The 26,255-nt window shown below is 36.5% G+C and overlaps 1 protein-coding gene across 1 annotated transcript; it reads left to right on the plus strand.

The window, feature by feature from the left end:
- The first annotated feature begins 11,835 nt into the window (after window positions 1-11,835).
- LOC107708088 (protein APCDD1-like) lies at window positions 11,836-26,255 on the plus strand. Its single transcript, XM_016512233.1, has 4 exons — window positions 11,836-12,179; window positions 22,911-23,094; window positions 23,359-23,887; window positions 24,715-26,255. The coding sequence occupies exons 1-4, from the start codon at window positions 12,119-12,121 to the stop codon at window positions 25,483-25,485; spliced, it is 1,545 nt and encodes a 514-aa protein (XP_016367719.1). The 5' UTR covers window positions 11,836-12,118; the 3' UTR covers window positions 25,486-26,255.

Genomic DNA, 26,255 nt, shown 5'->3' on the forward strand with positions numbered 1-26,255 from the left:
TTTTCAGACCGATGAGTTTTGTAAAAATCGACGCGTTTCAGAAAGGCGGGGCATAGAGGAGAAACAATAATGTACATTTATGTGGAAAATAATGTGTTTTTTGAACCTTAAACCGCATAAACACATTTCATTACACCAAATACACAAAATAATGTTCTTTTTAGCAAAATCATATGACCGCTTTATGTTAAACCAACACTGAAGTTTGTTCAGTGTGAAAATGAAATGTATTCAGTTAAAAAGTATGAACATCGTTAAAATATGGCTAGCTGTGAAATAAGCAATATTCACTTAGTTAAAATTATGAGATTGAAACAAAGTGGATTTAGTAATGATAAACCTGGCTGGTTATTTAAAACACATTCGGTTTATTAGTACTATTACAGGAATCTCACCTGTTTAATTTATGCATTACTGACAAATATTTTAAATGCAATTCAAATACATAAATCTCAGATTGAGGCCTTTTTTGTTGAATATTGTGCATGGACCAAAATGACAGACTGAAATAAAGAAATAAAGTCATGTAGAGTAGAGAGATATGGAACGTATTTTTCAAGGTGAGGAAAAGTACATTAAAATTTGCTTCTTTATATCATCACCCATCAACGTTGAAGATCAAAGGAACGAAACTGCATGTGAACACACACGCACACACACACACACACACACACACACACACACACACACTCTTCATTAACCACAGACATACCATTTTTAATACAGGCAAGTCAAGTGAATCATCTACCAGATAAACCTTCCTCTATGTACATAATATGCATTCTCGTGTGTGTACAGTGACGTGTGCTCACACACACACACACACACACACACACACACACACGTTTGAATTCCTCTCTAGAAGAGGAGTCTCAGAATAAGATATTCAGTTGTCTTGCCAAACACAACAGATGTTTTGCGTGGTATGTGTGAAACGTCTGGGATTTCCATAATTTACAGTGCTGCTTGTTTTTCCTACATCTGATAGGATCTCTGATCACTAGATTAATATACTTATCAAACTTCAGTATAAAGTAGCGTGGTTAACATGATTTAGCGTGATTATAAACCGGTATAAATACTTCAATTGAACTCAACGTTTTGAAGACACCAGGGACAAAAAGCAATATGAACATCATCAGCATGATATTTTGCTGTCAACACTACCATTCAAAAGTTTGCACTTAGTAAGTTTTTTAAAATGAATACTTTTATTCAGAAAGCAAGCATTAAATTGATCAAAAGTGACAGTAAAAACTTTTACATTGTCACAAAAATATATTTCATATAAATGCTGGTCTTTTGAACTTTCTATTCAAAGAATCCTAAAAAAAAAAAAATCAGTTTCCACAAAAAATATTAAGCAGCACAACTGTGTTCAACATTGATATAATAATGTTTCCTGAGCAGCAAAATCTGCATATTTGAATGATTTCTGAAGGATCATGTGACACTGAAGAATGCTGAAAATTGATCTTTGCCATCACAGAAATAAATTACTGAACGTTGTGAATAATTTTGTTCAGAAACAGAAATATGTTAAATAATGCGGTTAAGAATGAGGTTTTCACATATGCATTTAAAATAAACAGATGAATTAAAAGAGAAACCACAAGTCTCATCATTTTTTCTTTGCCCGTTTTTAATGTGACTTCTGTGGCATGGTAATTAAAACGGATTTCTGGGTGTTTTGTGAAGGGAGAAATGTCAGACACACATGCACATATTTGATAGTGATTCATGAATGATTCATTCATTGAGTAGTTCACACAATTCCAGTCCATCAATTAGTGTCTTGTGTAGAGATGATCTGAGTATGAGTAAATTTTCAGCAAATTTTAATTGTTTGGGTGTACTATTCCTTTAATATATCATCCTTCCTGAATCATTTTGCATTACTAATTTTTCTTTGGATTTGCTTTACAGTAATCTTAAAGCCCTTTAAAAATTGAAATCATAGCTATAAAATCAAAACATCCATCACTGCATCCATTACTGCTAGATAGAGAGGTCCTGTACGCTACTCTATATCTGTTCAACACCATTTAATTCTGTAAGGATGAGTTGAAAGGTTGTGAGCAGGAACAGACCATTAGCTGTTCTCCTTGCTACACTGGGTCTGGAATCTCGGGAATTCTACAGCCCTTGAATTCATATCAAGCAGAGAATTCTCCATTCTGGAACTGAACTTGGCTGAAGGGTCATGGGTTGTGGAGTTTTCTCTGTTAATCAAGGGCTCAAGACCGCTTTTTATACATAGTACAGTATGTAGACAAACTTTAGAGAATCCTGGGATATAGGGGGACTAGAGGGTCTTAGGCTGGCGGATCAGGCACCTGTGGGTTTGTCTGCGGGAGACTCTTTAAACCAGTGCCTCCAAGATGACCCACCCCCCGTGTCTGACCTGCACACGGCCTGTTTGATCCGTCTCTAGTTCCCACAGTCAACAGAAGAGCTGCTCTGCTTATGAGGAAGATTATGGACAATGATTAACAGTTTGTTCCGCTTAGATCAGAAATACAGTAAAAAAAAAAAAAAAACTAAAAAAAAACAGTAAAAATATTAAAAAACACCAAAATAGTAATATTGTGAAATATTATAACAATTTAAAATAATTCAATTTTAATATATTTTAAAATGTCACTTATTCCTGTGATGTCAAAGCTGAATTTTCAGCATCATTACTCCAGTCTTCAGTGTCACGTGTGCTGCTTAATATTTTTGAGTAAACCATGATGCTTTTTTTTTTCAGGAATGAATAGAAAGTGCAAAAGAACAGCATTTATTAATAATAAATATCTTTAGTAACATTTTAAAGGTCTTTACTGTCACCTTTGATCAATTTAATGCGACATTGCTGAAAAAAGTAAATTTTCATTAAAAAATATAATAATATTATATTCTGTATTACTATAATAGTATTTTTTTATTTTTTTTTAAGATTTGCACTCATACTCAGGTCCCACAGGTTCATAGAAGTATTTTTGTGGCTGCTACACGCACGATCCAACATGAGAAACTCTCATTTCACTTGTTCTTGCAATGCTGTTTTTATGATTATTCCTCCAACCATTTCCAGAAGGGGAACTCCACATAGGAGAGGTAAACCAATCCAACAAGGGAAGCCTTTCTTTTAAAGGATCACTAAATCTTGAACGTAATTCTATTCCCACAAACTCTCTGTCCCGTATCATTGCAGAGCGTCCCTGCGGTAAGGATGTGATAGTAAATAATTATGTGCATTACATGCCGTTACACTCGGTTGTTATTTCTATACAGCACAGAGAATTGTAAACCGGCTGTTTGTCGTAAATTAAAAAAGAAAGTGAGATAAAAAAGTTACAGATGAACTTCATGATCTTTGAGACGAGGGAGTGCTTCATAAATCATACATCACAAAGTGATGGAAATAGAATGTGTATTGTTGTAAATGGTAGCAGAGAGACTCTTTAACGAGGAGGGGATGGAGATGATAGCATGCACTGGTGAGCATGTTGGATCGATTACTATGAAGATAGAATGACACCATAACCAACATGCAGTAGATGCCTCTGTTTGTCAGCATCTTTAAATCAGGCCAAGGTAACCAACATAAAGATCAATGGTCTCTCTATATGGGTGACTCTCCCTAAACCTGTCCAGAACATATCTGGGTCATATTTCACCCTATATCAAAAGAAAGAAAGAAAAAGACATTATATCTTGAAATAAGAATGTATTATTGTATATGAAGCTGAATTAACCAGTTGTTATATAAAAAAATCTATATAATTGTATAATTTTAAAAGATACATGTGTGTGTATGTGTGTGAATTCAGGTTAATTGGGACATTTTCCCCAGGCATATTAATGGCAAAAAGTGTCCCAATTTACCTGAATTCACCTATATATTTGATTTGCATTTATAGTGTAAAAATGTGAAAATACCAGTGGTGGACAGTAACGAAGTAGTTTTACTTCGTTACTGTACTTAAGTACATTTTTCAAGTATCTGTACTTTACTGGAGTAGTTTTATTTTGAGTAACTTTTACTTTTACTTCACTATTCCAAAGCATAAGATCGTACTTTTTACTTCACTACATTTCATAAAACTTATCGTTACTCCTTATAATATATCACGTGCTCCGAGACGCAGAAGCGGTGTCTGATACATGAACAAACTGATTATTTTCAATTAACCTTTTAAATCGGTTCGCAAATCGCACCAAACGATTCATTCACGAATTGGAATGATCCGATTGCAGCTGTTCTCGAGTCGACAACTCACTGATTCAAATGATCCGTTTAGTGCGAGTCTCCAGTGAACTGAATTCACAAGTAAGAACCGGGAGATCTTGTGAGCGCGCGCGCGTCTGATGCTGTTAAAAGTAAGTTACTAATGTTGGATTTTAGGATTAATTATTGTAACTGAAGATCATATTTAGGTCAAAGCTGTCAGTTGTTTGTTAACTAAATCTGCTGTAAAGGGTGATCTATTTAAGCCGACTGAAATGCTTGAATGCAGACACATTAACATCAGAATCTAACATTAACATAATCTAACATTAACATCATTAAAATAACACAGATTAAATAAAGTAACTCATGCACGTTCATCTTCCCCGCTGCTGTAATGTTAGCAGTTTTACTAAAATGCTATGCATTTAGCCCTATGTGACGTCTGTATTATATTGTTTGTCAGCACACATAGCCTATAAGGTTAGTTACTAAGGTTCATAACCATGCTGAAAATAAGTCAATAATGTTAGCTGATGCTAACTGTCTAGCTAACGAGCTTGCTGGTGCTAAATTGAGGTAATTTTTTAACAATAAAGTCCAAATATTTTTATTCAACCACATAGATAGATTACATCTGAGGGAAAAAGAAAGGATGTGATGTTCAGAACATGGTAACTACAGTAATTATCAAAGTGGGAAGTGATGCCCTCTGGGGGCATTTGGCCAGGGGTGTTTTTACACCACAGACAAGGTTTGAGAAGAAAAAAATCATTATGAAAATCTAATTATATTTTCCTTATTATATTCATTATTTCCTTATTGGTTATTTTGGGAAAATCCCAGGTATTTTGAGCAGTAGGATTATAAAAAAAATATATGCTAATATAAAATTAAATGATAAAAGTAGCCTATATAAAACTGCAAAATAAACATTCATCAATCAGTACTTTTTACTAAAGTACATAAAAAATCAAGTACTTTTGTACTTTCACTCGAGTAAAATTGAAAACTGAGTACTTTTACTTTTACTTGAGTAATATTTTATTATACGGATCTGTACTTTTACTCAAGTACTTGATTTGTGTACTTCGTCCACCACTGGAAAATACTGTCACAATGATTGATGTACAGTAAATTTAATGGACATAGTAAGCTGAAAAAGAAGCGCAGTGACTTTACAGTTTGTATTTGAAGATTTAATCATGTAAAAAAAAGAACTATAAGTACAGGCGTCAAAATGTCTTTGATATAGATTCGATGTTTGCTGGTGCATGATAACATCCTTCCTCTGAAAGAGGATGTTTGTAGCGTCAGGGCGGAAGGGTGTGACACCGACTGTCCTTGATCCTCTCTGTGAGTAACCCTCCATTTTCATACTTTGCCAAGCACCTGTCGGCAGGTATGAAATGAGAGCGGCGTTTTACGTGTTGCTGCAAGACTCTCAAACAGGCCGTTTACCTCCCATGAACACCCAGCCTCAACCTTTTCCTCTCCCTCACAACTGCAGTTTTTTTTACTCTGTAGCACGCATCTAGAATTATTTGCAAACAAAATATTTACCAGAATACACAGCTACTTTTGAATAGTTGTCAGTGGAGAAATATGTAGATGTAATTCTGGCATCTACCAGCAGGGGCTAAATGTTGAAGTTAATCAAACCATTGAAGCCACACAGCAATTAGCCTCAGCTAATTATGGTTCTGTCTGTGAACTCTTCCACCACCCAGCTCCCCTTCCACCACCCTTTTTGCTCCCTCTATAATCTATTCAATTAAAACCAACAGACTGCTGGAGGACTTCAAGAGGAATACCACAGTCATGGGACATTTCTGTTTCAACAGATACATTTCTGTGAGTAATTAAAGAAACATTCTCAACATAAGCAGCATGGTTGATCACAATCACCAATACAACTTACCCATGTAAATATCCCATATACCCATGTTTGTTAACCCTGGGTGGGCAAACAAATTATACATTATCTGGCCTTGTGCTTTAGAGGGAGATTCAGGCATATTAAATTATATGTATAATTTAAAATAAACACACACACACACACACACGTACTGTGATATCTATAAATCTGTAGGGCTCATGTTACAGGCCACATAGAATTCCTGCTTCATTCTGGCTCTTAGGACAAGTGGGAATGTAGTTATGTCAACAGACATGTCCGTTATGTTTAACGGACATCTGACAGCACATACATGGCACAAAAAGAGTCATTTGGGAATTCTGGAAAAGGAAACAACTTTAAGACCATGCCTAAATCAAGGAGGTCTATAACACCTGGAAAAAGCTGTCTGTTAGCATTCCTATTGATCTCAAAGGCAGCTGCTCGGCTGACACAGGACATCCAGAAATATGCAGTTTAAAAATCAAGATTGCCCATATCTGAGCTGTAATGTCACAGGCAGCAGACAGAGAAGAAAATCCAGTCGGAAAAAGTCAGTTTCACACTTTCTAAGAATGGTTCACTGGTAAAATATCTACTATAATGCAATAAAACATATACTACCATTCAAGATTGGAATCTTTAAGACTTTTTAAATGTTTTTGAAAGAAGTCTCTTATGCTGACCAATGCATTTATTTGATCAAAAATACAGTAAAACAGTATTGTGAAATATTATTACTATTTAAAAGAACTGTTCTATTTTAATAATATATATATATGCAATTTCTTTTCATTTTCAAATGTGAAAACAGTTTTTGCTGCTAAATTTGTGGAAGCTATGATACACTACCGTTCAAAAGTTTGGGGTAAGTATGTTTATTTTTAATTCAGCAGTGACTCATTGAATTGATCAACTTTGAGTGTAATAGTCAGAATCCACATTTTTATTTATTTATTTATTTTTATAAATTAGTGGAGAAAAGATGCTCTTTGCAGCCAGATGGTAGTATGGACCTCAACCAGCCAAACTTTGAACTAAAACAGGTTCTTTAAGCAGCAGTTTTTATGTACAGGTTAAAACTAATGAAGAACAAATGCTTTGAAACAATATTACAGTCATAATCTAATTCTCAAATCCCATAACATATATGTTCAGTTTTAGATAATGGTGTCTGAACTGGAGGTCATTAATTAGTCAGCCAGTGGTATGTTAATCTTTGTATCTGCAGAACGCATTGATATCTCCAGTTTTGTAGATGCAGTGAGAGGTGATGTGCTGGAGATACATTCCTCTGCTGATGTGTTTTGAGGTTTCTTTAACACAACAATCGAGGTCTGTTTGGGGTAGCTGGTCTCAGATCAGTGCACGATGAAGTGTTGAGAGTGAGATGCTCAGCATATCAAGCCACACTCATGTCACGAACTGCTAGCAGACGAGAGAGCCGCTGACTTAAGAACAGGCTAATCTTCTCAGCCTCCTGGCAACAAGTCTTATCACTAGCAAATGTTAGATGGAAAGAGTGAAAGGACGAAAGACACAAAGAAGAGTCAGAGCAAGCAAACATGCCACAGGGGTTTGTATTTTCCAGGCGTTTGCTCACAGATCTACAGAGATTAATGATAAAGTCAAGGATCTCGGGTTTTACTTTTCGCGTGTTCTCACTTGGGGAATGTCTTTGAGCCAAAATCAGGAAACTCCAACATAATAAGAAATGTGTTGTGAGTAGAGCGTATTATTTGATACAAATGTTTATTTTCGTGCCTCACACACACACACACACAGAGAGAGAGAGAGAGAGCCAAAGAAACACACAAGGGGTCAGAAGTCAGCCGGCTAATGTATCTTCCATGTGGCATCAGAACGGGAATTGAAATATCCAGACTATGACAGTGTGGAATTCTGGATGAAAGAGGGGCAACATTGCTGGGATGCTTCCCAAGTTGCTCTGCTCTGACTTGTTTGGGCATCTGTTGTGCTTTGAATATGTAAAAAAGACATGCAGATAAACATCAGTGCAGATAGAGAAAGGCTAAAAGTGGCGTATCAGAAGAGCAAAGGCAAAATCTGCTCTGTCCAAGACCACCGCTGAGGGAATCCATAGCAGGAGGTCCAAATACCCACAAGGCAACTTCTCGCCGTCTAGAAATAAACACTATTAAATGTAAATAGACAGAATAGCAAACTGTTGACACAAGTATTTCAATTAACAACCAAAGAGCAAACATGCTAAAGCTAACCGTTTTAACCACAGTCCCAGCTTGTTTGAATATTGAAAAATCAACCGAGGGTGTAATGCAAGGATATTTATACGCACCAAGCCAGCACACACACTAAAGCCACATCTCCACATGATCAAACAGATGACTGATTGCACAGGCCTCAGGGGAACAAGAGAAAGGGGGGATAAAGAATGAAATGGGTGGTGGTTTTCCAAAGAAGCTTTGCACCTCTATGACATCAAATCTGTGTGTAAGAGTGTGTGACAAAGAAGGCAGCGAGACAGAAAGGTTTTGATTAGAGAGCTGTTTGTGGTTTTGGGTGCACGGGTGTGTTAGATTGGAAGCTGCCGCCATTATATGGAAAGCAATGTGAAGGGAAAAGTCAGAAAGAGAACGGAAAAAGGAACAAGTCAGAGAATATGTCCATAAATGTGTGTAGAAACTAAACAGGTCCTGTGGGGGGCGGTGTAACCATATCTTGGGAATATGATGTAAAACTTATCATCTTCTTTCATGTGAGCTAAATAGCAGTTTCTTCCTAATACAATGAATGATTAAAGGTGAAGTATGTAATTTGGCGCCACTATTGTTACCAAACTAAATTGCAGAAATAATGATTGTTTTTAAACAGGTTTCCCAAACATTCTGTCTGCCATTGGTTGGGCAAACAGATCCATGCTAATGGTTGAGTTGCATTTTTAGGTGTGCCTTGGTATTCAAACCAAAAGAGCAATGTTTTAATAGTACCAAAGACACTTGTTGGGAGTTTTAATTTGGTTTTGCATATTAAGTTGGGATAGAAGAACATATTTTATCATCTTTAACTATTTGTTATTTATAAGTGCTGAAAATAACAATAAACTGTATTAAATAACTATATGAATAAACTGAAATAACTCAATTCCACAATCATGCCATTTCTCATTACTAGCAAAACCACTGGTGATTCTTATGAAACATGAACTGTACTGACCGTTACCTTTAGTTCTGAAATTCAGCTGTTATTTCCTCAAATAAACTATGGAAATGTGAAACACTGAGTTTGTGCAGCTTGTCTGGCAATTAGACACTGGATTTTATCATCACAGCAAACCACAAGTGGTGAAACTCAGCAACATGGTCTGGCGCTCCTCAGGGTTATGTCCGCAGTCTAACTCTGTTCTCACTCGTCACTTCTTTACTGCAACAAACACATTACTAAATGAATGACTGATCGACACAGCAGTCACAAACAGTTATGAGTCTGTGGCCAAATATGACATCACAGAAGGCTTAACAAGAATTCAGATTCAGAGTTAATGAGTTCACACGCCAGTTCTTATGCAAAAAGATTTCGGGTTTAGTGAGTTACAGATATTAATTTAGCCCATAAAAACACTAATCCGTCCAATTTCTATGCATTTCTGAATCCAAACATTGAATCAACTTGAACTCGTAACACAGAATCCAAACCAGAATCCAAAATAGTGAGTCATAATCTCTTCAAAAGTGTTGGGTAAGTTGCTCAAAAAAAGTAATCCACTACAAATGACTAATTACTACTTTAAAATTGCAATTTGATTACATTACTGCATTTAAAAAGTAATCAGATTACTAATTACTTTCAAGTTTACTTTTCAAGTTATCAAACCTAAAAAGTACACTACAAAGTGAAACTCATAGTTCTTTCAGTAATTTAATATTGTCTGAATATTGAAAAATTACATAAGTATCAAAACAGCAACTTGCATTTTTCCCCTGATAACAGTGAAAAGAACTTAAAATGTTCCGTCATTTTTGATCATACAGTTAAGAGTAATGCATCATTTGAAACTGTAAATGGTTAAAAGTAAACCATTTACAGTTTACTTTTACAGTTTAGTTTTACTTTTTACATTTGTCCACACTCACAATATAAAAAAAATATTGTGCTTTTGTAAAATAAAGAAAACAAACAGGGTGTGCTTTCAGCCGTCTCAGTCTCCGCGAACTTCTTTCTGAAACGCGCCACAGAAATGAACCAAAACTCAGCGAATGAAGTTTGACAAATATTCTCTGATAAAGCAATCCATATGAAACCAACGCGAGGTCTAGTTTTCCCCGTCTGAGCTCATTATCTGTAATGTGATCACGCCCACACGCAGCGCGCACTATTCATACTCTAATCATCCACGTGAGATGCGCGAACATGTAAACGCCCACATCACCTCCGTAAACAAAGCCTGAAGATTCATCAAGTTCAGCTAGGATACTTTTAGTTTCTGGAAGAAGACGCGCTGAGAGGAATAAGCTTTGTGTTTACCTCAGAAGAAGAACGCGATGCAATGCGCGGCTTGATCCAGCGGAGGAGATCATTCTGATGAGTAAGTCATTTATTCTTACTTATTTTAGTGTTATTGTGACAAACTTGTATGCATTTTACTAGTTGGACTTTTCCCACAATATAAGGCCAGACTAAAATATGTGAAATCGAGTGCAACATTTTTAAATATGATAGGCAACCTTTCATTGCATCTAAATGCTGTACAACTCGTCTGCATTTTTGCTTGCATTCTCCGGTGATTCATTAAAGGGCATACTGACGCACAAAGCATGATTTTAAAATGCATTTAGCCTACTTCATATTTTTTTCTTAACACTGCATTTGTACCTTAAGTAACTAATTTGATTGACATTAGTAACTGTAATCAAATTACATACATTTAAAATGTAACGCATTACATTACTGCGTTATCAGGAAAAGTAATTAGAATACAGTAGCGCGTTACTGTATAATGCGTAATACCGAACTCTGCTCTTCAATGCATTGGCTGCAGCATCGAAGCACAGAGTGCCAGTTTCAAGGCGTTCTCACCAGCACATTAAACACCATTAATGTCTGACTAAGCTTGTACTCATATTTTACCTTACATGCATGAAATCCATTTAATATATCATTAGAGTAGATATTTTATATTATTTATAGCTGGTATTTTTAATGCTATCTAGGGTCATATGTCATATATTTACAAATTTATTTTGTTGGACTGTACATCCACTGTGTTATCTCTATTGTATTGCATTTCAAAATCATAGCAGCTGGCAGTGTCAACTTATAATTTCAATATACATAAACTTTTTTTCTCAGATGGCACCGTGCCATGGCTTTTTAACACCAACTATGCCCATATTATTATATGTGCATATGAGGTAAAATGGAGAAAAGATTTAAAGCATTACAAAGTTTTGTAGGAAACCTTCTGCTTACTTTGCATCTGTCAAACTGTGTTTATATATAGGTGTGTGTGTGTTTGATTATCACATTTATGTTTAATCTAATGTTGCGGGCAGGTTTCTCAACTTGCTGGCTTTGATTGTGCCCTTTTGCACCTTACCCTGAGTGCTCCCCAGAGGGTTAATGCTGGGAGGTTACAAGTTCCCTCCTCTTTTCTCTCCCTCCCTCCCTCTCACACTCCCGCTCCACTCTCTTGCTCCTCTCAGCTGAGCAACCCAAAGACAGACTCTTACAAGCACCACACAGGTTTAACATCACCAGAGAGAGCACAGAATCAACAAGGGACGGACTTTCAAGCACCTTCAAGAAAGGAGATCTTGCACACTCAATGAGTCCTACCATGAATGGAAAACTTCACGTTTGAAGATGAAACTTGGATTAAGTGGATTAAATGTATCTGCATAACTGATAATATCTCATCTGACACGCTCTCATTGACGCAAACATCCAGGAGAGGAGCATTTCCAAAGCTTTTTCTTTTTAACCCTACATATATTTTAAAGTGATTTGGAGACTGTAAGTACCTGATCATGGCTGAGGAGAGACTTATTCACAGGTTGAAGACAACTTGGATGGTATTTCTCATGCAAGGTTCGTTAACTTATTGTCTTTTACCCTCTTTCTCTCTGACATTCTAAATTAAGCAAATGGTTTTACCCATTTCAAGACACCATTTAAAATACTGGTAAATATTTTATAAAAAAAAATCATGAAACTGCATGATTATACGCCTGATACTTTTGAATCAAAAAATGTTTTTTATATTGTGATGCCAGTAAAAAAGCTTTTGAAGTCATACAAAGAGCTTTTTATTCTCTAGTTCTTCAGAAAACAAACTGGTCCTGGTTATTTTGAATGTCTCTCTTATCTGACACATGTCTTGGAGCCTTTACTAATGAGTTAATGATATAAATCAGGTTTGTTAAATAAGCGAGACATTCTAAATGTGCAGTGCTTCAGAACGGGGACTGAGAACCACTGTTGTAAAGAAACCAAATATGCTTAATCTGAAAAAGCTACAATGCAACTGCATTAACTTGATTAATCCAAAAAGCACCATAGCAACTCAAAAAATACAGCCACAAATCTAAGAAAAGTGTTCTTTGCTGAACCTGAAGATCCTTTATTTTTTTATCATATTACACAATTTTGAAGCCCATATTCTTAAAAAAATAAAGTTCTTTAGCACCTTCTTATCAACTACTGTATTTTCGCTGTGTATGGTCTACAAAGTTCTTTGGAGATGAAAAATGTTTTGATGTTACATTTATAGGTTCTTCAGATCAGCATATCAGTTTCTGGTTTCTTTAAAGCACAACACAGATGGTTTTCTAAAGAAATACAGAATAAAAGTCAGTTCAAGTGAGAGCCTGTTCTAGTACACCCCCAAAACAAAATCAAGACTTTGTAAAAGAGCATAATAGGACCCCTTTAAAAGGTTCTCAGATGGCATAAGGTTATAACTTTAATTTTTAAGAGTGCACAAGTAACAGAAATTTGGCTTGTTCTTGAAAATCAATCAAGTCAGTCAGGATAAGTTTAAAGAGCTTTAAATATAAATGGCAAAGAGTTTGGCTCGACACTGTGGTCTTACTCTCACCTTTCCCCATGCACTGCTCTTTTCACCTGTCAGTCTCCTCCACTGGCCCCGGACCCCTGTTTTTGTTCCAGGCTCTTTTAAAGTTAGCAGGGGTGTAGAGGAGGCCATTGTTTCCTGTGAAAGCAGATCACAGCCGCGGAACTAATGCCACCATTAAAATAATGATTAGAGTAACAGGCCAAAGCCATTAACGACCCCTTCTGTTCGTATGCCATTTAGTGGCTGTTTTTCTTCTACGCTCTTGTTCCTTTCAGTCAGGGATGGTTAGGGTGATGAAGAAAGCAATTGGCTTCTGTTCTCACTATCAGGCCGCCTACAGAATGACAGAGAGAGGGAAAGACTGGCACAATTACACCCGCCCCCCAATGACTCATGGCAGTTACCCATGACCTCAGAGGTCAGTATGTGTGCATTTATGTGCCTGTACTTTATCTTTTCTTACAAAACATGGGCTTCTTTCATTAAACAGCAGAAGTAGATCTGCGAAAATGATTTATATCATGCCCATGTGCTTGAGTAATCTGCCAAAACAGATACTAAATGCAACACTGTATTGTAGTTGGCGGTTACACTTTGTCTACTTTGATTTAAAGTGGAAAATTATTTTAGGTGATTTTACAAGAAGTTATGCCTCAACATTGATTTAAAAAAGCATGAAGACTTTCCAGTATTACAAGGAATCGCCACCAAAATTTTTCCAGCTGTTCAGCATTGTCTGTTCCTCTCTATTCCACCATTTTTAAAAAATATGTCTGCTTTGAGATTCATGAGTAATATTCATAAGCAGATGACATGAGAGAAAGCCTGTCAGCCATTTATAGATAAAAGGAGGCCCAGTGCTTGTCAGAGAGACTTTGACTGATGCACAACACTTCAAAATCATCAATCAGCTAGGAGCAACAGATGACACCAGTTACTAACTGTCCTGTTAACTGATTTGGTATGTGGTCAGCAGCGGGCTGGATTACTGCATCTATGGTTGACTAATGTTGGTGATGTATTGAAAAAAAAAAAAACCCCATGCACTGCTCTTTTCACCTGTCAGTCTCCTCCACTGGCCCCGGACCCCTGTTTTTGTTCCAGGCTCTTTTAAAGTTAGCAGGGGTGTAGAGGAGGCCATTGTGTCCTGTGAAAGCAGATCACAGCCGCGGAACTAATGCCACCATTAAAATAATGATTAGAGTAACAGGCCAAAGCCATTAACGACCCCTTCTGTTCGTATGCCATTTAGTGGCTGTTTTTCTTCTACGCTCTCGTTCCTTTCAGTCAGGGATGGTTAGGGTGATGAAGAAAGCAACTGGCTTCTGTTCTCACTATCAGGCCGCCTACAGAATGACAGAGAGAGGGAAAGACTGGCGCAATTACACCCGCCCCCCAATGACTCATGGCAGTTACCCATGACCTCAGAGGTCAGTATGTGTGCATTTATGTGCCTGTACTTTATCTTTTCTTACAAAACATGGGCTTCTTTCATTAAACAGCAGAAGTAGATCTGCGAAAATGATTTATATCATGCCCATGTGCTTGAGTAATCTGCCAAAACAGATACTAAATGCAACACTGTATTGTAGTTGGCGGTTACACTTTGTCTACTTTGATTTAAAGTGGAAAATTATTTTAGGTGATTTTACAAGAAGTTATGCCTCAACATTGATTTAAAAAAGCATGAAGACTTTCCAGTATTACAAGGAATCGCCACCAAAATTTTTCCAGCTGTTCAGCATTGTCTGTTCCTCTCTATTCCACCATTTTTAAAAAATATGTCTGCTTTGAGATTCATGAGTAATATTCATAAGCAGATGACATGAGAGAAAGCCTGTCAGCCATTTATAGATAAAAGGAGGCCCAGTGCTTGTCAGAGAGACTTTGACTGATGCACAACACTTCAAAATCATCAATCAGCTAGGAGCAACAGATGACACCAGTTACTAACTGTCCCGTTAACTGATTTGGTATGTGGTCAGCAGCGGGCTGGATTACTGCATCTATGGTTGACTAATGTTGGTGATGTATTGAAAAAAAAAAAAATATATATATATATATATATTAATATAACAAAGAGTGAAAAATTTAAGGGGGTCTGAATACTTTCCGTACCCACTGTATATATATATACATATATATATATATTCAGTTTTCACATTTGACATAACATGATATGTATAATATACAATTCTATTTAAGAGTTTGAGGTCAGTAAGATTTTTTAAAATACTTTTATATAGCAGGGATGCATTACATTTATCAAAAGCTACAGTAAAGTCATTTATAAAGTTACAAATAACTTCTATTTCAAATAAATGAATTATCAAAAACATTCTGACAAAATTTGATCACTGCTTCCACAGAAATATTAAGCAACAGAACTGTGTTCAACATTGATAATAATACAAAAGTTTCTTGAGCAGCAAATCAGCATATTAGAATGAGTTCTGAAGGATCATGTGATGCTGAAGACTGGAGTAATGATGCTGAAAATTCAGCTTTGCATCACAGAAATAAATTACATTTTAAAATATATTAAAATAGAAAACTGTTCTTTTAAATTGTAATAATATTTCATAATATCACTGTTTTTACTGTATTTTTGATCAAATAACTGAAGCCTTTGCGAGCATTAGAGACTTCTTCAAAAAACATTTTTTATAAAAAAAATCATACCATCATACGTGTCAAAGTGATATAAGATGATATTATTGAATATCACTGAAATATTGCATTTTTTATTAGGATGCAAATTGGCATGACACCCACTGAAGTTAAAGTTAGTGTAACATAATCCCACTTATTTTAAGATATAGCGAAAGTTGTGTGAGGCCAGGGCTGTCCAAACTCGGTCCTGGAGGGCCGGTGTCCTGCAGAGTTTAGCTCCAACTTGCCCAAATCGTATTCACATTCACTTACACGTATCGACAGACAAACATATTCTCCTACTCTTTTCATAAACATATGCACATGAACATAAGCGTTCACACACCTTTGTTGCCCCTAGCGCTCATATGCATGCACACACATGCAGTCTCGACTCTCTATATGAAACTTTACCTTTCTGTAACTGTACTTCATCAGACAAAAAGAGTGTGACAGAGAGAGAGGGAGCGAGGAATCTGAGCTCTATCCAAAGTAAATGAGGTGTAAATGGGCGTTTTTTCATCAGGGAGCCGTTATCAAAGCAGGGGCCGGTGGGAGAGAGAGGCGGACGGGTGGCACAAAGGCAGGTAAACACTGAAATGGGGCCATTTCATGCACTTGGCTGTACTGTAGTATAGTGATGATGGTATTAGATGGTGATAGTATTGTGCTTAGATATATGCAGTGGTTCTGAATCATTACTATATTCATATACGATGATATATACTGTATAGCATGATTCAAAACTCTCAGAACACTTTTTTTTTTTTTTTTACTTAAACATGGAAATAAATTCAGGTTTAGTGCCTGTTTTAATTGAAGCAAATACTATACAAGTGGCTTAAATACAATAAAGATATGAAATATTATAATTATTATATAATTAGTAAATCTACATTTTCAGTTTGACTTTTCAAACTATTACTCTATAAAATGTATTAAATGAAAAAATTATTCAAAATAGAATCATTTTCACTTAAGCTAGGTTGCCAACATTTCTCATTTTCATTTTGATTATGTTGAAGTGCTGAATAAACTAAAACTATAAACTAAAGCGTAATAAAAAAAATACACAAACATGTTTTTTTAAAACATCAACATAAGAATAATAATGATGACAAAAACATAACAAAATTACTTGAACCTTAACTATAATTAAAATTAAGACAACAAAAAATGCTGGGTTAAAAAGGGACAAAACCAGCTATTGGGTTGTTTTGACCCAGCGGTTGGGTTCAAAACAACCCAATGAACCCAACCGCTGGGTCAAAACAACCCAATGGCTGGGTTTGTCCCTTTTTAACCCAGCGCTGGGTTATATTTAACCCAGCATTTTTTAGAGTGAATAATATATAAAAACAAGGTTTAGAAGTTATAAAATTTTTAATGAAAACTGACAAAACATAAAATGATTTCAAAATATGAACAAAAATGAATTTAATTAATATAATAGTTTATCACTGATATTAAAATAACACTGGTTTGATGTGAATGAAAATGAGGCCTTACAGTCCGTTCAGTGTTTTAAGGTTCTTTGGACTTTTTTTGTCCTCTGGAATGACATGTTTTTAATGTTTTATTGAATGTGTATTCAAAATTGAACTTGCGTCTCTCACAGTCTTATTTTCATTCACGGTATATTAAATAGGCAATGGCAAATGGCAGGAGGAATGGTGCTAGAGAGGAAAGGGGATATTTTATTTTCGGCCACTCTTCAGTAATGACGCATTCGGGGTGAGAGAGAGGCTGTCCAAATTGAAATGACAAATAAAAACAAATACATGAAACCAGTCGGAGGTACTTTTGCTAGCCTCACTTCTTCAATAAATCAATGTCTCCAGTGTGTGTGTGTGTGTGTGTGTGTCTGTCTCGGGGTGTTGAATGGTTGGAATATTAGAACAGGTAGTTTACTTTGGCTCACACTAAAGGGAATTGCCTGCAAGCAAAGAGACCACACACACATTCTACCACAGCGCCCTCTGCTGCTCAATGTCATGTACTGCCGCTTTGACTGGGACACACGGGCGCTTCTATGGGAGGAAGAGAGAGAGAGGATCTTGCTGTGATATCCTCACAAAACTTACACCGTGTCTATACTTAGAGCTAGTCATATAACGCAACAACACCACAGCGCTCCCATTAACCAATTAAAGGGGCGTTTTACACACACACACACACACAGACACACACTCCTGCTTCAGAGGTTTTGCAACAGGCAACCAATCCTAAACCTAAAAAGTGCCTGTCTCATTAAATATTCATGAGCTTTGAGAGGAGCTAAAATGTCGCCATAAACAGTGGCCATTTCTGGCAAACGCAAATATATTTTAGAAAATGTCACGGTCTTAAAATCTGACTACCCCATAGTAAAGTATTAAAATTTGAAATATGCAATAATCTACGGTTGAAAATGACCCTGGGTTAATAATTTCAATTGTGAAAAGCCCAGAAGCTAGCCTATATAAATGTGTATGTTGTCCAAGTGATCCACATGCAGATAGATAGTAACATAAAACAGGCCTGCATTGAAGAAAAAAACATACAGGAGAAACTCGGCTTGATTAGAGGCTGCTGAACCATCGAAACAACCATAAACAGGCGGCTGAAAAGCACATGCTAACTCTAACATTATCACGTTATTGTGATCATGAGCAACAAGTCGGCTTTCACACTGGCTCCATATTGGGAAAAAAAACCTTAAAAAAGCAGAGCCTGGATCCCTCCCAAACAGCATAAGGAAATAATTCCCTTCTTTAGGGCAAACAGCTAGACCCAGCCTGACATGCAATTATGCAATCAGAGAAATTCTAGGGCTACAGTTAACAAATGGGAATAAAAGCTTTTCTGTTAAGAGCTTCTCTGAGAGCAGGTTTTATCTTATTAGAAGTTCCATCGAACTGATTTATAAACGTTGTAAGATACAGTTCAGTATTTTTTTTCTTTTGGAAGACATTTTTCTCTTTTTTCAGCAAGGAAAAACAAAATGATCAAAAGTGACAGTAAAGACAATGTTACAAAAGATTTCTATTTCAAATAAATTATTAAAGAAATCTTTTTAAAAAATCACGGTTTTCAACACTGATAAGAATAATAAATGTTTCAATGTATGCAAATCAGCATATTAGAATGATTTCTGAAGGATCATGTGACACTGATGACTGGAGTAATGATGCTGAAAATTCAGCTTTGCCTTACAGGATTAAATTACATTTTAATATGTATTAAAACAGAGTTATTTTAAATTGTAATTACTGTTTTTAATGTATTTTTTAATCAAATAAATGCAGCCTTGGTGAGCACAAGATACTTCTTTCAAAAACATTTCAAAAACATACCGTCCCCAAACTTTTGAATGGTAGTGTATATTAAAATCATAATAATTTATTTATTTTTTAAAATCATTTGTACATCACCGTTTATTTTTTTTACAGTAATAGAATAATAAAAATGAGAAAATGAGAATTACAAACAATTTACATTTAAAACCTCTCACCTCTAATTCATCATTAAAATGTTCTGGGGAGAAATGCACTTAATTGTTATGAAAATAAACTGCCACAATGCAACAATAATTGTCCTAAAACAGGCTTCATGATTTGAGGGTGAAATGAGACTTGGACATGTAATTCAACCTGTTTGTATTTGGAATAATTATTTGACATTTGGCACAGGAGTAAAGGAAGTCCCAAATAAAGCTGCTTCTCTCAAAGGTTTCTATTCCTATTCTATAGCACACCTGTACATACAATTTATTCTTTTTTTGTGGTTTATATTTATGCAAGTGTATTTTATTCACATCTTATTTGTATTATCTGTGTGTTGTTGTTGTCTCCTTGTACTGGAAGCTTGTGACACTATAACAAATTCCTTGTATGTGCAAACATACTTGGCAATAAAGCTCTTTCTGATTCTGATTCTGATTCTGATCCCACACTTCTCTTTGGAGCAAGTTGTTTTTGTGTCCATGTACAGTAAAACACTTCTCAGCATGCAACTTTGCAAAGTTCTCCCTCTGCTAATCAGGTTTACTACACCATATATCTGCAATGTTCGTACTCAAGGACAGCTCTGTGGTGAGGCCACAGAGGTTTTGCAACAGGCAACCTAAACTAAACCTAAAAAGTGCCTGTCTCATTAAATATTCATGAGCTTTGAGAGGAGCTAAAATGTCGAACAGTGGCCATTTCTGGCAAACGCAAATATATTTTAGAAAATGTCACGGTCTTAAAATCTGACTACCCCATAGTAAAGTATTAAAATTTGAAATATGCAATAATCTACGGTTGAAAATGACCCTGGGTTAATAATTTCAATTGTGAAAAGCCCAGAAGCTAGCCTATATAAATGTGTATGTTGTCCAAGTGATCCACATGCAGATAGATAGTAACATAAAACAGGCCTGCATTGAAGAAAAAAACATACAGGAGAAACTCGGCTTGATTAGAGGCTGCTGAACCATCGAAACAACCATAAACAGGCGGCTGAAAAGCACATGCTAACTCTAACATTATCACTTTATTGTGATCATGAGCAACAAGTCGGCTTTCACACTGGCTCCATATTGGGAAAAAAAACCTTAAAAAAGCAGAGCCTGGATCCCTCCCAAACAGCATAAGGAAATAATTCCCTTCTTTAGGGCAAACAGCTAGACCCAGCCTGACATGCAATTATGCAATCAGAGAAATTCTAGGGCTACAGTTAACAAATGGGAATAAAAGCTTTTCTGTTAAGAGCTTCTCTGAGAGCAGGTTTTATCTTATTAGAAGTTCCATCGAACTGATTTATAAACGTTGTAAGATACAGTTCAGTATTTTTTTTCTTTTGGAAGACATTTTTCTCTTTTTTCAGCAAGGAAAAACAAAATGATCAAAAGTGACAGTAAAGACAATGTTACAAAAGATTTCTATTTCAAATAAATTATTAAAGAAATCTTTTTAAAAAATCACGGTTTTCAACACTGATAAGAATAATAAATGTTTCAATGTATGCAAATCAGCATATTAGAATGATTTCTGAAGGATCATGTGACACTGATGACTGGAGTAATGATGCTGAAAATTCAGCTTTGCCTTACAGGATTAAATTACATTTTAATATGTATTAAAACAGAGTTATTTTAAATTGTAATTACTGTTTTTAATGTATTTTTTAATCAAATAAATGCAGCCTTGGTGAGCACAAGATACTTCTTTCAAAAACATTTCAAAAACATACCGTCCCCAAACTTTTGAATGGTAGTGTATATTAAAATCATAATAATTTATTTATTTTTTAAAATCATTTGTACATCACCGTTTATTTTTTTTACAGTAATAGAATAATAAAAATGAGAAAATGAGAATTACAAACAATTTACATTTAAAACCTCTCACCTCTAATTCATCATTAAAATGTTCTGGGGAGAAATGCACTTAATTGTTATGAAAATAAACTGCCACAATGCAACAATAATTGTCCTAAAACAGGCTTCATGATTTGAGGGTGAAATGAGACTTGGACATGTAATTCAACCTGTTTGTATTTGGAATAATTATTTGACATTTGGCACAGGAGTAAAGGAAGTCCCAAATAAAGCTGCTTCTCTCAAAGGTTTCTATTCCTATTCTATAGCACACCTGTACATACAATTTATTCTTTTTTTGTGGTTTATATTTATGCATGTGTATTTTATTCACATCTTATTTTTATTATCTGTGTGTTGTTGTTGTCTCCGTGTACTGGAAGCTTGTGACACTATAACAAATTCCTTGTATGTGCAAACATACTTGGCAATAAAGCTCTTTCTGATTCTGATTCTGATTCTGATCCCACACTTCTCTTTGGAGCAAGTTGTTTTTGTGTCCATGTACAGTAAAACACTTCTCAGCATGCAACTTTGCAAAGTTCTCCCTCTGCTAATCAGGTTTACTACACCATATATCTGCAATGTTCGTACTCAAGGACAGCTCTGTGGTGAGGCCAACGGCAAGGAGATTTACCGATCAAACAAAGATGCCCAGTGCCATGTTGACAAATCTCACTCCTCATGAGCTGGAACCATGTTTGCTTTTCTGACTGTTTAAAAAAATTGTCAAAAATTGTTGTTTTCATTGGCCAGCGCCACATATCCCTTCCCATTCCCTTGAAGATGGTGTCTGATTGAAGTGACATGCCAAACCTCTGGCCTCGCGTCCCTCACCACTAATCATGGTCAGAGCAGGATTGGGATCTGTATATGGCTCTAATAGACCTCATCACGTTTCATTACACGGAAAATTACAGAAATGCTAAATCCTTCAACCACTTCCAGTTCAGCAGAATCCTGTTTATGGACCGTAAAAGACCATGAAGTGGAGGTACCAAAGCTTTTGAAGAGGTTTTTTAAAGGTTTAATTTATTTGGAAATGTGGCAACAGAGTCATGAAAAGAGATTAGCACATTATTTCAAACTTAGACCTTCTGGAACGATTTCAGTGAAGCCTTTTGGATTGAATATATTGGCAACTCTTACAAGCAACAGCAATCCACATAAACTGTTAATTAGGACTAGCTTAAAGTTTATGAACACTTAAATATATATAAGGAAAAAAGGAAATATTTTTATTAAAAACATTAACATACAGAAACTTTTTAGGATTTAAATGATCATTTTTTAATACAAATATTTTATTTTTTCAATAAATTTTTTAGATATGTATGTGTACTGTAATTCACTAACTTCAATGATGAAAAGAAAACAAACACTTACCCAAAAATGAAAATTTGCTGAACATTTACTCAACCTCAGACCATTCAAGATGTAGATGAGTTTGTTTCTTTATTTTATCAGCTCTTTGGACTATCATTCTGACGGCACCCATTCACTGCAAGGGTTTCATGGAATGCAAGTGATGGAATGCTAAATTTCTCCATATCTCTTCAGATAAAGAAACAAACTCATCTACATCTAGGATGACCTGAGGGTGATTTTTGGGTTAATTATTTTTTAAGTCCTAAAGCAAGAGTCAAATCCTAAACCACACTTTCATATAAACTATGAGCTTACATGTAGGCAGAAATGCAATGTCTGTGATAACACGCATACAGAATGATAATTTCCCTGTCTCTCTCAGTTTTGTGTGTGAGGGGCATTAAGCTGTGGGAAGTGCCCACTGCCCCGTTCGTACCCCATGCCAACCTCAGCACAAGACTGTTTTGGGAGCCACAGTGCCAGACTCAGCTACGCCATCTACAGAACGAAGCAAGAATCACAGCCACCATACCACCCAAACTGGAGGGCAACTGGGTGTCAAGCAGGTAAGAGACAACTAGAAACCCTTTTCTACTTTTAAAGTCAACATGAATTCAAATTTGACCCAATTTATGTTTCAACGGTTGAGAAACCTACTCTGAAACTAAAGCTTGTGAAGCAACAAGCCAAGCGTAATTTAAAGTAGTTCAGTCATTTTGTCTCATTGAATATCCTTCACTTGAAAATGTATCACATTATGGAAGTAAAATGGTTTGCAATTGCCATTTTGGCTAACTTTCTAACTTTAAATATTGTTCTTTTCTTCTCAGATGTGAAGTGCGACCTGGCCCAGAATTCCTCACTCGATCCTACACATTTTACCAAAGCCCCACACGTCTCTTCAGGGCCCTCCAGCACTACTACTCTGACAGCGAGTGCCACATTCCAACCTACTCGCTCATGATCATGGGTAAATTGCGGCTACGCCAGGCCTCGTGGATCACCCATGGAGCCACTGAAGCAGAGCACCACCTCCATGAAGTAGGAATTGTCATTCACAGCCAGAAGGCCGTTCATCATCTCGCTACCTGCCTGCCCTCTTCCTGCCTGGGGCTCAAAGCTGGAGGACACCTGGTGCCTCATCGCTTCTATGAACTCTTCAATGCCAAAGCAGAGAAAGACTGCCTGGGTGCTCTTGGGTTATCCATGATGGAACTGGAGTTGTTGCGGGTGGAGACCCATCACCATCCTCATAGCAGGCCGGCTCAGGAGATGTTTTTAGGGGATGTGCACACAGACTGGAATGAAAGGGTGCACCACAGACCGACTGGTTACCAAGAGCCTCTGCAAAATGCTATGGTGAGAGTTAAGACTACAGTATTTTTTTGCTTAAAACTGCTTAGGATAAAATGCTGACCATATTCAATTACTACACTCTTAAAAATAAAGGTTCTAAAAGGGGGATTTCACAGCAATGGGGGTGCCCAATCCTGTTCCAAGAGATCTACCTAGCTACCTGCAGAGTGCAGTTTCAACACCTGTCTGTAATTATCGAGTGCTACTGAAGATCTTAATGAGTTGGTTCAGTTGTGTTTGAACAGGGTTGGAACTGAACTTTGCAGGAAGGTTGATCTCCAGGAACAGGATTGGGCACCCTGTCCATAGAAGAACCATTCTGGGTTCCTAAAAGAACCTTTCAGTGAGCACACTGTTAAAAATAAAGGTTCCTTATTTGCATCTATGGTTCCATGAAGAACCTTTAACATCCATGCACTCTTAAAAATAAAGGTTCCAAAAGGAGGTTTTCACAGTGATGCCATAGAAGAACCATTTTTGGTTCCTCAAAGAACCTTTTAGTGAACAGCTCTTAAAAGAACATTTTAAAAATCTAAAGAACCTTTTTCCACTATAAAGAACCTTTTGTGAAATTGAAAGGTTCCACATATGTTCTTTGTGGAACCATACATTCCAATAAAGAACATTTATTTTTAAGAGTGTGAAAACTTTCCATTCCACAAAAGGTTCTTTATAGTGTTCTTCAATGGAAAGTTCAAAAGAACAGCATTTATTTGAATTTTTTTGTAACATTACAAATGCCTTTACTGTCATTTTTGAGCAATTTAATACATCCTCTGAACAGTATAATAAAATTATAAAATTAACAATATCCTTGTTTTTACTCTCAGCACCACATCCACCCATGCCCAGTGTGTGCCCTGGTATACCGATCCTCTGAACAGCATCCACCCATTCTTCCTCAATCCCCTTCCATCCCTCTGGATCTAAATGGAAACTGGGTGAGCCAACGCTGCGAGTCCCGTCCAGCCGTCCTCTTCCTCACTCGCCTTTTTGTTTTCAATGAGGAGCAACGCACTTGGGAGGGCACCTACCAACATTACACCGACCCAATGTGCCGCCAGCCCAGCTTTACACTATTGGCATCAGGTCATTATGCTAAAGTGGGACAGTCCGTTAAAGTACGTGGGGCCACCGAGCTTATCTTCAAGGTGACACGAGCAAAAGTGATAGTATATGACCAAGCACTATTGCGGGAATTTAATTCAACGCAAAATAGAAGATGTGGTCAGGTGGGTGGGTGGAAGGTGAGTGTTGAGCAAGACATAACCTGGACGGATGGTTGTGACGCATTGGGGATACGACTTCCACATAAAGAGTACGAGCTGTTTAAGATGGGAGTGGATCATAAAGGGCGCCTCCTATTGTTCAGTGGAGAAAGGCCCACGGATGGATCCAGCCCAGATCGGCCTGCAAAAAGGCCAACGTCCTTTCAGACACCAATGGTGCAATGCAGCACAAGGGTTGGGGTGGAGCCACGCTACAGTTCCTACAGTGATCATTCAACGGGACCCAAGATAAGCTCCGCTAATGCACTGCACTCTTCGTTGATTCTGTTGACCATTCTAAATGCACGGTGCTGGAATATTTATGTTTTCTAAAATATGACGTGCCATTTACGTTCACTGATCAAATTCTGACCCATTTATTACGGGCATTGTACAATCTGATAGACTGGAGGAGGATTGTTCACTTCGGTGCTATAACAAAACGCTAGCTGCAAATGCTCTGAAATATGACACTTTTTTTATCTGACATTTTCATAAAGCAAGATTTTACATAGAAACCTCCTTTTAATCATATGGTATATCAACATAAATTTTTGATGTCTGTCATTTGGAGCATTGTTATATATGAACTCCAGAAGAATGCTACATGGAAACCTGATTGTTCTGTAGAAAGTATATTTGCCAACATTCCATCAAGATGAACAGTTAAAGGTCAAGTACTTCAAATACTTACCAGTGTACAACCAGTGGTGTGAGTTTGGGGCGGGACTATCTGTTTGACCGACCAATGGGAAACGGGAGTGTTCAAGGAATCTGTTTGAAAACAACCATTATAATTGCAATTCTTCAGCTTTAAAATCAAAGATATGGGAGATTCAGATGGACATACAGATTCCCTTTTGACTGGGAATAAAGAAAGAAAGATTTCCAAAAACAATACAAACACGCTGGAAGTCAAAATGCCTATTTTTATGATCTTGTATGTCCTGATTATTTGATCTGAAGAGCATATATGGACTACATTCAACATGAACTACCCTGTATACTTTCAATATTAGGTTGTTGTCTTCAAGACAAGGAGTTGTAGCTAAATTTTGCCATCTAATACATTTTATGTCGCTTTAATCTTCTAATAATGGTGA

This window comes from Sinocyclocheilus rhinocerous, unplaced genomic scaffold (genome assembly GCF_001515625.1).
Source record: "Sinocyclocheilus rhinocerous isolate Xijiao unplaced genomic scaffold, SAMN03320098_v1.1 scaffold113, whole genome shotgun sequence".
In the NCBI taxonomy this organism is placed as follows: domain Eukaryota; kingdom Metazoa; phylum Chordata; class Actinopteri; order Cypriniformes; family Cyprinidae; genus Sinocyclocheilus; species Sinocyclocheilus rhinocerous.

Bases quoted from the DNA above. Each gene is read 5' to 3' on its own strand.
- LOC107708088 (XM_016512233.1), top strand. From the start codon at position 12,119: ATGGCTGAGGAGAGACTTATTCACAGGTTGAAGACAACTTGGATGGTA. The intron at 12,180-22,910 runs GTTCGTTAACTT...TGTCTCTCTCAG, and splicing joins GATGGTATTTCTCATGCAAG to TTTTGTGTGTGAGGGGCATT. The intron at 23,095-23,358 runs GTAAGAGACAAC...TTTTCTTCTCAG, and splicing joins GGCAACTGGGTGTCAAGCAG to ATGTGAAGTGCGACCTGGCC.